Source organism: Linepithema humile, chromosome 5 (assembly GCF_040581485.1).
Source record: "Linepithema humile isolate Giens D197 chromosome 5, Lhum_UNIL_v1.0, whole genome shotgun sequence".
In the NCBI taxonomy this organism is placed as follows: domain Eukaryota; kingdom Metazoa; phylum Arthropoda; class Insecta; order Hymenoptera; family Formicidae; genus Linepithema; species Linepithema humile.
In genome coordinates, this window is record NC_090132.1 from 22,926,520 (window position 1) to 22,939,868 (window position 13,349).

The following is a 13,349-nucleotide window of genomic DNA, read 5'->3' on the forward strand; positions in this document are numbered from 1 at the left end:
AGGAATTATGTTCGGAATACCTTTTTCATATTTCAGGAAATTGCAAATGTTAGGTGGAAGCGGGAAAAGAGGATCATTTGGAGATTTATATCGCGACTTCGGGTTTCGTAAAGGATCGATCGAGGAAGCAAACATTCTGCAAACGATATTAAAATCGCTTAATTAATATTGGACAGAACAGCTCACCTGATCAACGTAGAAAAGCCTCATTCTATTGGCAGGTATTTTCACCATACTTTCCAACTTGGTTTTCAGTTCGAAAACTGTTCTATATACATCTACCGATCGTACCTGAAAGTATAAATTGCTTTTTAATTAATAAAAATACTCGTAGAAGTTTATGTAACCTCAATCTATCCTTCTAAAGTTCTAAAAAGTAAATTATTTTCTAAGTTCACGTGACACAAATTCACGAAAACTGTAGAATTAATGAAAATTAACGCTCCAATGAAACACCTGTGTAAAGTGGCAAGAAATTTGATACGAAATGAAATACCTCGACGAGATCTCCGTAAGTGAACGTGACCTTGACCCTTTTCTCCGGTGTCAAATCTACGTTCACCAAGGGGTCCAGCTTTCCGTGAATAGCCACGAGCTCGGAATACCTGAAAATCGACAAAGAGGGTCAAGTTGGGCATCTTTGGCGGAAGGGAGCGAGCGTGGCCATGAAACAAAAATAGTCTAATAGACTTGGGCGAAGTTGCAACCGCAACGAGAACTTGTGCGAAACGATTCTCGCGGAGAAACCGGAATCTACGCTAAAGGCAACTTGCATTAAAAACGTGCTCGCGACTGATTTGACGCGATTCTTGTTTAATGAGGGAAAAAACGATAAGTTTGAAATTGCAGCGCAGGGAACTCACCTTTCGGGCCGATCGGCTTCCGGTTTGTCCATGTAATAACGTATGAAGGCCCTTTCGGCGTCCTCGCGTTCCTGAGACGATATCACGCCGCCGCCATTCAAAGTCTCGACGTTTGGCAGTCGGGCTATTAGTAGCTGCCGCCTCTCGTGTTCCGTATATTCTCGAGGACTCTGGCAAATATTAAGTGCAAATTAAGTTATGCGAGAAAATGTTTTATCTTCAACGTCTAAATCTTCAAGGAATAAATGTATAATAGTTAACGATTAAAAATTTATTTCCGCGACCAAGACCAAAACTACAAATTAGACACGAATAAGACTGGAACAAAACTGATTTTTCATTGCGTTCAAGGTTACGCGCGTTTTAATTAGCAGTGCAATGTGTTAATTTGTCCACCGACAGATCTCGCGTGTAAAATAACGAAGCTCTCTGTTTTAAATACAAAAGACGAATTCTTCGCACATTCTATTAATATTAAATTCACATAGCGCCGCTCGGAAGAGCAGTGTAGGCCTGCATAACATATTGATTCTACGAACTTGTTTTCGAAACCTACATTAATTCGTAAATATATTTGAGCACGTGCCAAGATTCAATTGCCCATGCGGAAAGATCTCTTCGGGCTTACTGAGACACGTTGTTTCTTGTACGACCGTTATATTTGATGCAAGAGATTAAGCACGTGTCTTTAATCTATCATCAAATACACTTAGACTTAATACTTTGATGTATTTTGATGGCGAATACAACCCACGCTCTTTAAATGAATAATTTGCGCGCCGCGTATACAGTATCGTGTTTCATAATATTGAATTAATCAGAAAGTTCTCTTTGGATTTTTCGATAAAAGTGTGTTGCGAAAATCCGAAGTCAAATTTTCTGGCCAATTCGATATATATTCCGATTTCTTGAAAGATACATCAATATTTACTTAAAAATGTCGATTAATGACGTAATTTAGTGTTTTCTAATCGCTTCAGCGAGAGGAAACCACTCACCTCGAAAAGCGGGCATCCTTGGATCCTAAGCGACTTGAGCGCGGGAAATCTAGCGAGCCTTTCCACTTCGTCCCAAGTCGATAACAGCGTGCCGTTCACGTTCAAGAACCTTAGCATCCTGAAGGGATCGTGTGGCGACTTAATCGTCGTTCCGCTAGACTCCGATTCCGACTCGGATCTGTCGTAGTTGACCTTGTTCTCAAATATTCTATTTCCCGTCTCGTCTGTCGACGACGTGTGTTCATCCGCATCTAAATGATTCATGTTCTCGCTGTCCTGTTCGTGATCCTCCTCCTTCGCCCGACGGCTGTCCTCGCTCGGCAAGTTCCGATTTTCCTCCAGAGCGAACGATCTGATCGGGCACTCGGCGAGGACTAGGCTCTTAAGATTTGGAAACAGATACCTAAAAGCGTACAATTTGTTTAATGACAGAATTGTTATATTTTAACAGCATTTTACAGCAAAAACAAAAATGTACTATAATTACGATCTTTTTACGAGCGCTGCATTAACATATTTTTATTTTCTATGTATTATTTTTTAGTCATTAGCATAACATTAATAAAAAAAAAAGCTTTGCATGAGACTTACCCTAACTTTGAGATCTCGTTCCAGATTTCCACCGGATTACCAGTGAAGTGCAGCTTCTTCAGCGCTGGGTTCACGTTCTCCGGTTTCTGATAATCCAGATCCACCGTCTTGTACTCATTCAAAGACAAATGGAGCTCCTCCAGATTGTGCAAAAGCCGCACCAATCCCTGCACCGTCGACCAGGACACTCTGGTGCCGTTCAGCACAAGATTCCTCAGGAGATCATAGTTGCCGTGCTTGATCTCGAGCACCTCCGCGAGGCAGTTGAAGCTCAGATTCACGAATTTGATCTTGGGCATGTGCTGCAGAATGCCGAAGACCTCTGTCCATTGCGACAGCTTGTTTTGCGCGAGATCCAGCTCCTCCACGTTTTTGCATTTGCTACGGAGCTTCTCGGCGTCATTGCCCGCCGACTCGATGTCGCAATCTTGCAGCACCAACAGCGCCGGCACCGTGTGTCGCGGGGATTTCTTGGGGATGAAAATACTCACCGACAGGGCGGCCTTGGGCGAGCCGGACTCTGCCTCATCGTCCGTCAACGAGCAGTCCGTCGTCGAGCTGCCGTACTTTAGCTCCAGCGCTTCCAGCAACGACGGCATTTTTACAGCATTCTGCAAATTTGCGGAAAGCGTACTTGTAGATTGTACAATTCGAAAATCTATGAATCTATAAGACGCATGCAAATTTTAGAATTATAAAATTCTTTGTGTTTTTAACGAAGCAGAACTCAATTGTCTGAAAATAAGTTCTAGTTTTTAGGATATGTATTTAAGGATTAAAAGCCAAAAAGCATATATACCGTCGACCAACGACACAAAGCATCGCCGCTAACAGTGAGAATAGAAAAGGAAAGAAAAGAGAAAAGGAAAAACCTTCGAGCCGGTCATCCTCGAGACGCGTAGAATCTGGTCTCACCATATCCGTTAAGGTCGCGCATTGTCTTTTTGCGCCGCGGTTGAAAACCGGTACTGGTTCTCTAGTAGTCGACAAAACGACTCTTCGTGCTCGCGCTCAGCTCGCCCACGCGATTCTGTTCACATATACATGAACAGAACTCGGGACGTCCTGAACTTGTCTTTCGGTGAACGTACGTTGAGACTGAGAAAAATCATCCCCGATAAACGACAAAAAGTCAACGATCATTAAGTTACAAAAATATTCTAATTAGAGTTGAAGCCTGAATTAAACTCGAGCTGATAATCTAACGAGCAATCCTTTAGAAATTTAAATGTACGGAATAAATTGGACTTGAGACTTCGAGAATGCAGCTGTTCTTGAGGTGCATAATTATATACAAAGTAGAAGACATATTGTAGGAATTATCATATCCACTTAGAAGACAAAGTCAGCACAAGTATTGTATTTATGTCAGTGCGAATAAAAATTAATTCAGGGAGAAATCGTGTCTCAAGTCATATTGTCATTCTATAAGTATCGGTTCTGTCAAAAGATTTAATTTTATCAATTTTTATCACCCCAATTATTCTAACATTTATCTTATCATTAATTTATATAATCTAATATTTAATTAATCCAATGCCAATGTGTAATAAAAAAATAATAGAGCAACATTAGAGATTTTTCGTTAATTTTTATTTTTAATAAATCTTACTTTAATTGTTAAATTGTCGCAAAATACTGTCTTTGACGTTGAAGTCAATCGTCAATAGCGTTTAATTAATATTATGCTATGAATAAAAATTTTCAGCATTTCTGAAACTTTCCACATATCGCGATTTCTTGACTACAACGGTAACTTTAATGCAGTTGTTTAGACGAACTTTCCGGCTTATTATACACGGCACAATTATTAATACGTAGTCAGATTATGACATCCTCAATCAATGAGATAAATGGCTTTCTATGCGCACTATATACGGCGACTCTGTCATTCGACGCGTCTTCACTATGCATGACGACCCTCATTCAACTACCTTCCACCTTCACAACGCGATGCGTACCTGACTTTAATGTGTACAATCAAACGCACTCTCATTTTTATTAAACACAGCTGAAGAGAGTGACTTACGCATTTATATTCGCGAAAGTACAACGAATAAACGCTTGACAAAATGCGCAACATCAGAAGGATTGAAGCGAAAGGAACGAGATCTTTCTATTGTATTCTATTGTATACATTCAGTATATGTCTTCAAAAATTCGACAATTAACAAAACTTCACGTTACAAAATTATAATTGCGTAAGTCAACGACTTCTACACTTCTTCAAGATTACTAACTCGCTCACAAAGCGGAAGAATATTGCGTTAATTTAGACATGTAACACGTAAAAAAACTGTTCGCTTTTGCTGGACGTATACCAAATTACACCTACGTTTATATAAGAAGGACATTACGTTACACGCGTAGCACATTTCGAAGCGTTCTATTAATTTACATCGTTCGCCACTGCACTGTGGAAAATAGTTTTTCGCATAATGAAAATGCAAATTTTACTATCTATAAATATTCATTGTCATAAATATTTACATAATATGAGTAAAGTTTCCATCAGCTTTTAAAATCGCCTGTCGCAACTTTTCCGATAGATTTTATTCGCAAAGTTTAATAGTTATCTAGGGAAAAGAAAGCATCGTACAAAGACGCGATATAAATGAAAGCGAAAACTTTCTTGGGATCAAACAAACCAATTTGCGTGTCAAAAATGAAAAAAAAATATAAAGTTGCTCATCGAAAATTCAGACACGTTTGTTGATGCACCGCCTAATAGAAGCCGAACAAAATCGGATGTGAGTTCATGCCTGCACATTGAATTCGCATCAAATCGCAAAGAGTTAATTCGGGATGTGCTAGTTTCGTTCCATGGCTCCACGTGCAACAGAGGCGTCGTTGATCGACGTCGAATAGGTGGTCGGTACGATCGAATAAGACCGGACTGGCCTAGAAGAAGTAAATTGGTCTAAACGTCTGCGCGCTCTGCTCTCCGCTTCCCCTACGTAATAGCGGCGATATCGGTTCAACGGCCATGCGAAATTAACTTTCTCCGCTCCGCGGCTTAGCGCGCGGGCGAGAGAGCCTAGCAGAAACCGCGCATTGAAGTCGTGACAGAGGCGCATTGCTCTATCGACGCGATGCCAGGAGTCGCGAAAGTCTGCACGGTCAGTAGACACATTTCTGTATGTGGAAATTGATCGATCGAATTTACATATCTTCAGAAATCTGAATAACATTTAACGTTGATAATTTTGATAAATATAATAAGAAATAGACTTAAAATAAAAATTCGACTATTAAAAATGTAAAATGTAATCAAATTTATCATAAAATAAAAATTCGAACAGATTTAGAATTGCTTGTCTAAGAAAAAAAGAACTTGGGCAAAAATATGTTATCACTTCCATTAAATTGTTAATTTACTTGATAACGATTGCGTATCTTTTGAGCGAAGAGAATGCAGTTTCGGTTTCAAATGTTGTAAAACCATTCAACGGTTTGAATAAAATTGGATTTTACATCCGCGACTCGCAGTAAAATAGAAAAGCAAGAGTGAATGCCACATATGTGAAATTAAATGCGACTCTTTACAATTTACGGAAGCCGTAAGTGGACTACAATTGTAAGAGCCACGACTCACTCTCCACATTTGTGAAATTTCACGCCGGTTGCGGATGTGTTTCGATTTGTAAGATAGGACTATTTGCGTTTCATATTATATATACATATATGACCGCTGAAAGCAAAGTCCGAGCATTGGGAAACCCAACACGGAATTTATTCTGTTTTGAAACAAAAGCTTGTAGATTCAAACATAGATGTGTATCAAACGTTGTTCAAATAAACGAACGACGTATCAGTCTTGTAAATGAAAACGCAACGATATAAATACAAAGTATATCGATCTGCAATAAAAATTATTTTGCTTCGTATTACGTGAAATTCGCGGTAAAAAACCTGCTCCGTGCTAATTTCATTATTCTTCTAACAAAAGAATTAGAGTTACGCAAAAGAAGAATATTGCCGCTCGCGCGAAGAGAACGCGGTGGAAAAACACGGACAGACATATATCACACAGCGGCGAGCAGCAGCTGACAATCAGCTGAGTCGCGATGCTTGAACGGCGTTAAGCGAACCTACTACAGCTGTCCCGCTTCTCCTGCGGTGGTTACGCGTAACGTAACGCTAAATATACAACAGTGGTGACGGTTACGAAATGTCAGACAGAATCGTCGACGCAGTGGGTCAGTCGTATCGCATTTACACGGTGCGTAAGCGACGGAAAAGACGCGACTGACCTTCTGGTTCCTCATAAACTTTGCGAACGAGAGATAAGCGTTCTCGATTTGTGACCCCAAAACTGTACTTGTTGTTTACGAGAAACGTGATTGTTCGGAAAAAAATCCATTGAAAAGTATCTGAAAATGTCACTTGTTTCATGTGATTGTTACACGCTTTAAAAAAATTATAATAAAAAGTGAAAAATCTACTTCTATTTTACAAATAATATAAGTGCAAATTTAGAGTATAAAATATTATCGAGGTATTTTACAGCTAGTTATTTTTTATCGTTATGATATTTGAAATACTTTTTCAATTTACACATTTTATTTGAATCTGTAAAAAATTTTTCATACTTCAATTTTAGCATTTTCGTGAATCGTAAAGCTGTCTGGCGAATTTTAAACCTATAAACTTATCCTTCGATCTTTTTCGCGCTTTTATAGCTCAGAAATCTCAAGGCTGATATGAAAGCGCCAAGTGCGATAAATTCAAGAGCGCATTTAACGATGAGTCCGGCGATAAGCCTTTGAAATTTAAAAGAGGAATCGAGGTTGAACGTAAAAGGCTTCGGTGGATGCGTATTTTCGGATTTAGATTTTATATCCGGTTTACTGCGCAAAACTCGCTCCCTAAGAGCCCGTCTATTCGTTTAATCGCGTTGTGTATAACAGAAGACACGAGGTACCATTTGTACAATATAAACGTCACAGTAAAATAACTCAATCGGTTATTTGCGAGACGTTCGCAAAAAAGGATCTATTTGCAGAACGAAGAAAGACAACGAGAAAGAGGATGAGAATATTTATCGTCATCCAAGCTCCGGAACGTGATAAATGTTGTCGCCTTCTTTCTTTTCTTTTTCCTCTTTCATCTCCCAAGACGCTGTTTCGCGGAAGTAAAGTAGGAAACAACAGATTAGGCAAGATTAGAGCTTTCCGTGCGGCGTGTCCTTTCACTTCGACCACAAAACGGGAACTAAAAGCGCGAAACGCATCGGAGCGGGACGCCACTTTTCCGCCTCACGTGTAAAAACCGATGAAGAAACATTGACGAAAGTTTGCTGCTCCTTCGCTGCGCAAATGCCGCCGAGGCGCGGAATATTACTCACTTGCTCAAGGTTGCTGTGCGCTTCGCTCGCGCGACCCGAGAGCATTGTGAATGTACGTGCTGAGAGATATATATCTATACATCCTCTGCACCTTTGTTGCACAGGCGAGCGACTCTAAAGTCGCTATCGCCGCTGCATTTCGATCGACGAAGCATTGACGCGATACTTTTCATGAGTCAATTGATTGTTAAAATTACACTAAATGCGCGATTCGTAGGAGCAGCTTCAAATATGGGCAAGAAATTTTAAAGAAGCTATAGAATTTTGAAAAATATAATATTTCTCTCCACTAATGTTTTCTATTGTTATTTCTCGCGTGTCAGATAAATGCAAAGATAAATTTAAAAAAAAAATACATTTTTCAGATGAAACAAAATGCGAGTTGCAGTTGCAACAAATTATTGCAACAATTAGATTGCGAAATTACTAATTTTTTCGCAAGTTTTACAGCGTGACTGTACTATCAACGATATCGAGACCAGAATCGATAAGAAATGTCCTCAATTCCGTTTTATCACTATATAGATTCAGAGTTCAGCTTCGAAAATATCCTGTAGACATAATCAGACAATGTGCTCTCTCTCTCTTTATCCGTTTCTCAACTGCTAAAAAACACGTTTCGCATCGGCGCATGGCAATTAAATCGATGTGTGTGAGAAAGCGGTAGCGGACGAGAGAGAAGTGATATACAGAGTGTCATAGAGACGTACTGCGCAATTTTCCTTTTCAGTGGCAGACTTCTTGATGAATTTCCATTCTACTTCTTCGAGGTGAAAATTTTTTTGGCGATTAGTTCGATGCGATTAGCGTGATCATTGCAGTTTTTAAATAGCAATTAAAGCGCATGATGAGAATAAATTAATATAATTTGCGCTATAAAGTGAAATAAAGTGAAAAGCAAAAGCCGTCTGTTTTGTAAACGGCTAATTTGCAGACTGTGAATTTAATTCTCCACGATTTATTTCAATATTCTGCCAATCCTTTATTTTCTTTTGCTCGACTGTTTGCGATTAAAGCGCTGCGCAGTAGTTCTGGAACACTTGGTGTGTGTACCGGATGAACCGTTCACCAGAACGCCATACATCGCGGCGGACCTCTCCCTTTTGAACAGATATAGTTGCGCATTTTAACAGCAGCTTGTGTCGCTACGTTGCAGAACAAGCTTTTATGCGAGCGACGCACGTGACAAATACATTGACGTATCAACCGTATATATGTCAATTACGAAACACGTCACTTGAAAAAAGAATTCATGACTTTCAACAAATTAAAGATCTATCTTTGCATTATATAAACAATTTTTAAAATAACCTTTTGTCAGCGTTGAAAACATTTAACAATAAATATCGCACTGGGTTTCTGTGATTGTACATCACAATTCTCTATCACAATCGCAGATAACGTATCTGATGCATTGTATTCCTATCTCTTTTACTTTCATATTCATCTTTGTTGTCTGTTAGATTTCAGTTCACTTCAATTACGCTTAATGTTACGGCGTTATAGATAAATGCTCTCTGTAAAATGCCTAGGGGGCCAACGTGGAAATCACTTTCTTTACCGCGAACAGAGGAATAGGAAGTTTCGAATATTCATCCGGTAGAAAATCTCACAAGCTCACGCCACCGTAAGCGGAAAACTCGTGCGTAACATTTTTTTTAACTTGTTAAATCTTACTTGATAATAAGTTAGATATTTATTTAATTGCAGTAACAGAGATTTAAACTTTCTATGAGCGATTATTACTGCTTGATATAATACGATTTATCTCACTGATATCATCAGTTTCGTCCTCGTGAAAACTAAAATGTAAGAAATTTTGAGAAACGCCTTCTAATGCAATAATTAATTATTATTAATATAATAACTTTTGCCAGTTTTTTTTTACTGCAGAGCACATGTAAAAGAGCGAAATCATATTTAAAAGAGATGTCTCGTAAGGGCGAATCACGCGCAAAAAGTACGTAAGGGAGTTCCTTGACTTCTGTACACAACAATCGATAGCGCGATGTCGCGGTGCAGCTGTGTATTTCTGTACCTTCATAAACTCGATGTAGTTAAACAGCCTTTTCGCACATCCGCATCTGTACTTTTCTCGTTTACATAACATATCTTAACATTTCCGATCGAAAAACTGCATCGCAAAAAATGATTAAATGCGTCGCAAAGATAAACTTTGTTGCACAAAAGCATTAAATCATCGCGAATGAAAGGACTGCTGTCAATGAAAACTGATTAAATCTCAAGCGTTTCGAAATGCGCCATCGATTGCGTCGTAGTGTAAATGTCAGAATAATTTGCGTGTTATTAAATTTCAACAAATCCCATATATTCTCTCGTATTAAAATGCGTTTTCTATGATATTTTAGATCGTAGATTTATTTATTTTCTTGTGAAATTAAATCAAATATGAAATATAATCAATATTGTATACTCGAATAGATAGCAAACGCAATGTTTCCTGTTTCATTGAATTCTTTTTGCAACACTCAATTCTCAGCGAGTTGCATCAGAACGAGTTGTACGAAATCGGTAATTACGCATGATGAATCCTCTCGGCCTTGTAATCTATTGGCTGACCAAGGTTACGCGTAGGGACAATATGCACTCTTTGTACTCTTCTATGAAAGCGCAGTCGTAAAATTCGCGAGATGATCAAACGACCGCGGGGACACCGCCGACACGTCGGAATCCGATTACGCAATCAACGATCAGGCATTTAGAGATGCTTTTGCCAGTAAGTGTGTTGGCTGAAAGTTGCGTAAGTTGCTAAAGTGCAATGGTACGAATGAAAACCAACAAGCTCCGAGTTATCTACGAAATATTTCCCGGGTGACAAACATCTCAAAATATCGATTTTTGAATTACACACGAGACGTTTATCTTCTCTTTTACTTACGCGATATTTTTTGAAGTTTTGTTTATTTCTCGCAGCGATAATTTATATAGAAATATAATCTTCAAGCTCGATTCATAATTTATAACAGCTCTAAAATAAATTAATTGCGTAACGCGATAATGAACAAAAATGTAAGAAACGAAGAAATTCTGGTTCTAGTCGAGAGAAAGACTGATGCTCGATTTAATGAACGAAAGTAATGGAAAGGTAGTTTCTACGTTGCACCATGCACGGAAATAGTGCCAATCGATTTGCAGTTCAGCGGTAGCCAAGCCCATTACAAAACAGGAGGATTAGAATATAGAACATAGAAATAAGAGGCAGAAATCGACCATGCACAACGTGTATCCGCGTGATTGTTCTTTTCTTGCGTTCGGCCTGTACTCAATATCCTTAATGCATCGTTGCAAAGATAGCTGCAAGCGATAAGCATCGAATGAAAACTAATATTTATTTAACTAATATTGACCAAGAAAAATTTTATGTCATGTTTCGCATTTTGCTAATTAAAAAAAAATTAAAAAATAAAAATATATACATAAAAAAAATTTTGCACGCCGAAAAGATCACGGAGAATAATTGAGCCTCGTAGATATTTGACATTTAAAAAACGCCTACATTTACATTTGCATTTTCTGCAATCGTGAAAGCAGATAATGTAATAATGACATAATTAATAGATTTCGCAAAATTATCATCGTTCCATTATCACTGTTAGTTATTGTAAAAGAAAAGGACAAGAAATGGGTCTCTTTGAAACTGAATCACCGTGTAGAGCAACGTGAAGCGTTCTACGTCGCGTTTCCCGACGGCATCTTGCCATTAGATCTAATTGTCGATACCGCTCGACGGATGTGTAATCAGCGAGACCCGATAGCTTCCTATAAAAACGGCGATTGTCAGAGATCTGCGCAGAAGGTCGCGGCCGTTCGGACGAGTGCAAGGAACGAGCCTTAGGAAATCCCACGCAGAAAGCGAGAAAAAGGATCTCATCCATTACACATGCGTCGAACGGTATCAACAGCCGGATCCATATCGCTCGGCGTTTCTCGTCTAGGCTCTCGAGAAAACTTGCGCGGTTGCGTTACTTGACTGGCGGTCATCTAAATGCAGCGTGACCGATAACGCAATCGGTTGCGTGCGCGTCGCACGAGCGTAACGAGCGCGGTCGAGCGCGATCGTCGCGCGCGCGACTTCCGTATGGGCGCGAGCGCTCCTCCTCGTTGGAGAGGAGATAATCCCGAAAGGGTCAGACCCGACGCGTGTTGGAAAATCATGTCAAGGACCAAAGTGGAGCGGGCGGGCGAGCGCGCGGGCCGCCGTCGGCTTGGCCCTGGACGCGTCGCCTTTATTTTTACTCACTGTTTGCGCGCCGCCCTTCGGTCCTCCCGTGCCGTCGCTCCTCGTTCGCCGTCGCCGCTGCGTCCGCGGCGTCGGAATCGTCGCGTGCACAGTGGTTTACGTCCTACGCATTCAGATCAGCGCGAGCCAGGTAGCGAGCGAGAGATAGTTTTTCCGCGCGCCTCTCGCGCACAGCGCCAGCAGGTTTCACCGCGTCGCGCGGACTCCGACGTACGTTCGTCGTCGATCTCTCGAACGGAGTAGGGACGAGTGGCGTCGCGCGCGGACGCGCCGTTCGCCATCCAGCGTTGAACTGGCTCCTTTGTTTAGTAAACAGAAACAGCTGAGCGGCCGACGGAGGTGGAGGTGGAGGCGGCAGTAACGGCGGCGGAACCGCGACGGCCTCTCGTACAACGCTATCGACCGTATTACGCTTGCGCGATGCCCTCGAATGCGATGACGTGATTCCGCCGCCTGGAGAACAGCCGCGCTTCCGCCGACAATGCGCACGCGAGAGAACAGTCGACTTTAGACTGTAAACGAAATCCTCGGGCTTTTCAACGCTTTTCGTCGGTTTTGAATTTGTTCTAATCTAAAATTAAAAATTGATTTCTTTGTACAAGACATTGAAACATAATACTGGATGTCCTGTTGGTCGCAGAACTATGCAAAAATCAATGTATGACAAACTCTAAATGTCAAAGCAGACCTTGAATATGCACATGTAAAAATTTACATTTTTCAGAGAAATAAAAAAAAATATTTTATAAAACGTATGAATCTTAAATCTATTGTGCACGTACAGAGAGAAAGTGCACTGCAATAGTCACAGGAATCAGGTTATTAAGGCATATGATGCTAGATATTTAGCGGTGCATGCCTTTGTTATATACTTACGGAAACTTATGAAGATTAGAAGAACGTCGCGTGCAATTGCATAGTCGAATATGAAACTGATTCCATTATTATATAATTTATATGTAAAAAAGAAAACCAAAAGTGTGTAATAAAGTTATACTATATACGAAAAATTTTGACGTTTGTGTTCCCGAAGCAATGTTCATACACGTGATCGCTGTTGGGAAGAAAGCGATCAGCGTTGGCGTGAAAATATTTCATCACGTCATTTTGTTATCTTAAGTACGTGAATGGATCGACAATTAACAACGAGCTATCCGTTAATTATCGACTGACTCTTGTATTTTATCTAATTATTATAATATTACGAATAATATTTTTTTAAATTAATACGACAGGATTAAGTAACACATTTAAAGTTCTTGCAATTTACTTGTTCCCTAATTTAAGCA

General features: G+C 39.9%; 1 protein-coding gene across 3 annotated transcripts in view; it reads right to left on the reverse strand.

The window, feature by feature from the left end:
- The window catches only part of mlt (tubulin folding cofactor E like protein mlt), a 16,006-nt gene extending 2,913 nt beyond the window's left edge, over positions 1-13,093 (reverse strand). Inside the window, exons 1-7 of one of the 3 annotated variants that reach the window (XM_012373710.2) lie at positions 12,937-13,093; positions 12,061-12,631; positions 2,453-3,063; positions 1,862-2,264; positions 864-1,033; positions 497-605; positions 187-291 (exon numbers count right to left, since the gene is read on the reverse strand). In XM_012373710.2, coding sequence (XP_012229133.1) covers positions 187-291; positions 497-605; positions 864-1,033; positions 1,862-2,264; positions 2,453-3,051 — 1,386 coding nt within the window. In that variant the 5' untranslated portion in view covers positions 3,052-3,063; positions 12,061-12,631; positions 12,937-13,093. Of the gene's footprint in view, positions 1-20; positions 137-186; positions 292-496; positions 606-863; positions 1,034-1,861; positions 2,265-2,452; positions 3,064-3,324; positions 3,523-12,060; positions 12,632-12,936 lie in introns of those variants that run through there. The other 2 variants (XR_010890492.1, XM_012373708.2) reach the window with 2 other exon arrangements.
- Between the last annotated feature and the right edge of the window lie 256 nt (positions 13,094-13,349).